Raw genomic sequence first — 2,860 nt, forward strand, 5'->3', positions numbered from 1 at the left:
TTGTAATATTTTTATGTTACCAAAGTCAAAAATTTTTGGTATTATATTTTTAATATATATAACATTACTTGGAAATAACTAAAATAATAAAACATTAATAATCTAAAAATAGAAAAATAAATCTCGAAAAAGGAAAAACTTAAAAAACAAAACGAGGAAACTTCATGAATTCACCTGCTGGAGAGAGACGTAGAAATAATAAAAAGACACAACAACCGAGACAACAATGTTATGCTATTTATTTCAAACCAAGCGTTCCACAACCTGTTCCAAAAGATCAATTTCAACCATTTAATGAAAAGAAGTATCAAGAGTTCTCTAAGCCAACAAGAAGACCAGTGTCCCCTCTTCCACCACATTATTTCACTTTAAATTAACAAAAATTCCAAAAGAAATAAAAAAAAAATACATTAATTAAACTAATTTTCATCTTATTAAAACAGAACATCGTTTGAGCACTCAAAGAAGAAGGTTAATTTAGTTGTTATTGAACTATATTATTTGTTCAAGGTATTTTACTCTAATTTAATGTAATGACTCAAATTATCTAAAAGAATTTTGAGTTATGTAATTGAAATAAAAGACTGAAATTAAGGAAAAATCAATACTTAGGTGCTATTTAATTGTCAGTGAAGGAGATAAAATATTTGTTAATTTAAGGGGTTATAATCAAAAGATTACATAATCAGGATGAATGTTCTTAAAATTTTATATGACAAATACTCATTATAAAACTAATTTCAATAATATAGATTTAGAATAGTTGTATTAATCACAAAATTTATTAAGAATATTAATTTAAAAATGAATTATAACCATTTGAAGAACAAAAAGTATATTATAGATATAATAAACTATTATTAACATTTAAATAGAATAATTATAATAAAATATATAGAATATATTCTATTAAAGATGAAAAATTCATTTTTAATAATGAAAAGAGGTAAAAAAAAAGAATGTGGTAGTTTTGAGGTAAAGTATTGATAATTACAGCATTAAAGTTATTAGTCGAAAAAATATAATAGGAAACGTCTTTAAAACAATTGTATGTAAAAGAATGTCTAATGAATCTGACACAACCATTATTTTTGTAAGAAAATTTTCATTACTAATTTAGATTCAATCAAAAACTAAATATCCATTTATTAAGATGTATAACATTTTATTATTTATAACTGAGTCTTATAAAGAACAAAAGAGTTTTTTATAAATTTATTAATTAAGAAAACTATTTTCTTATCAAAACAATTGAGTAAATAAAAATTTATCCATAGTTATTTTGTATTTGTCAAACTACCAAAATAACTTGTTCATATATCCAACTTTATATAGTGTTGTTTTTTATAACTAGATTTTCTTTACTTGGTAGATTTTTTTGAGAAGAAAATGTATATAAAAACTAAAATTTCATCATAAACCATTCTTATATTAGTTGTAATGAATAAAATTTTAAATGTCATATTTCAGATTGGAGGAGATATTATTTATCTTATATTTACAGGAGCTATTGCTGCAGTATTTACTTTTATTGATGGATTCCATATGGAAGTTCCAGGAGGAGAGAATAATGTAAATGTATTATATCCTTACCGAGACTCTACGTTTAGTGACCTTGTTGCTGCTATTGTTATTTATGTTTCTGCTATTATGATAATATTTGCATTCCAAATAAAAAGATTAAGTTTAAGACATTTTATATTTACTTATATTGGATTAGGTGCTTCAGTGACTACATGGTTAATGTTTGTTCAAGGTGGAAAAATATATGCTGGTAGACCACGTCCTAATATGTATGCTTTAGTTGCACAAGGAAAAGAAAAAGATGCTTGGAAGAGTTTCCCATCTGGACATTCTGCTGCATCATTTTGTGGATACACTTATCTTTCATTATACATTGCAGGTGAGTTACGTATATTTATTGACAGACCAGAGTTATGGAGAAGTTTGTTTATATAAGAAAAAATAAAAGTCTTATTTATTTATGAATAGTGATTCCAGTGATTACCCCATTACTTATTGCAGGAATTATTGTGTTAACTAGAACAAGAGATTATTACCATAACTTCAGTGATGTTCTTGCAGGTTCGATTATTGGTATTTTTTCTGCTTGTATAGGGTATTTTTCAAAATTTGAAAGTCTTTTTAGTCCAAAGGCAGGTGAAATAAGATTTACTTGTCGTGGTCATAAAAAGAATAATGAAGATATATCAGATGAAGAGATGACCGAAATGTCATAACAATTCAATCCTTTGATTTAATTTTTTTGTGATTTTTTTTAATTTATCAATAATAAATTATTAATATTTAATTATAAAGTTATTATTTATTAAAAATAAAAAATTTAATAATACAAGAAATTAAAAATATAATAAAATAAAGAAAAGTTTAAAAAAAGTTTTGATAATAGAAGAAATAATTAAAAAACTAAAAAAGTTAATGAACGATCCAATTCATAAAATTCCTGAAGATAATAAAATTAATGCTATGATTGATATGATTCGTGAGGGTAATTTTAAAACAATGTTGAGAGATGTTGATAAACAATTGAAGAAAAAACCAAATAATCAATTTTGGAAAGCAATGAAAGCATATGGATTAGCATATACAGGACAATTAGAAAAAGCTGATGAGATCAATAACTCTTTAATAAAAGAAGAAGTTATTACACCAATAACAATGAATTGGATATTATATGGATATAGAGCAAGTAAAAATATAGATGGGTATATTCAAGCAGTTAAAATTTTTTATGAGAAAGATAAAAATAATGATGATAGAATTAAAGATCGTTTCTTTATTGCACAAATCGAAAATGATTATTCATTACAACAAACACTTATTAGTGAATTAATAAAAA

The 2,860-nt window shown here is 23.9% G+C and overlaps 2 protein-coding genes across 2 annotated transcripts, besides 5 other annotated features; both read left to right on the plus strand.

Moving 5' to 3' along the window:
* Nucleotides 1–39: 39 nt before the first annotated feature.
* Nucleotides 40–122: a sequence feature (AT_rich).
* Nucleotides 123–392: 270 nt separating this feature from the next.
* Nucleotides 393–427: a sequence feature (AT_rich).
* A 349-nt stretch (nt 428–776) lies between these two features.
* Nucleotides 777–938: a sequence feature (AT_rich).
* A 265-nt stretch (nt 939–1,203) lies between these two features.
* Nucleotides 1,204–1,226: a sequence feature (AT_rich).
* A 214-nt stretch (nt 1,227–1,440) lies between these two features.
* On the plus strand, nt 1,441–2,240 carry EDI_301510 (phosphatidic acid phosphatase type 2 domain containing protein, putative; the record flags this gene model as incomplete). The annotated part of the gene is made up of 2 exons (XM_001734893.1): nt 1,441–1,945; nt 1,993–2,240. 2 exons carry the CDS (start codon nt 1,441–1,443, stop codon nt 2,238–2,240), a joined length of 753 nt encoding a protein of 250 aa, XP_001734945.1.
* Nucleotides 2,241–2,255: 15 nt separating this feature from the next.
* Nucleotides 2,256–2,435: a sequence feature (AT_rich).
* A 4-nt stretch (nt 2,436–2,439) lies between these two features.
* On the plus strand, nt 2,440–2,860 carry EDI_301520 (uncharacterized protein; the record flags this gene model as incomplete). The annotated part of the gene is made up of 1 exon (XM_001734894.1): nt 2,440–2,860. A coding segment is annotated over one exon (421 nt), but the record flags the coding sequence as incomplete, so codon positions are not given.

This window comes from Entamoeba dispar, genomic scaffold (genome assembly GCF_000209125.1).
Source record: "Entamoeba dispar SAW760 scf_1105229458719 genomic scaffold, whole genome shotgun sequence".
In the NCBI taxonomy this organism is placed as follows: domain Eukaryota; phylum Evosea; order Mastigamoebida; family Endamoebidae; genus Entamoeba; species Entamoeba dispar.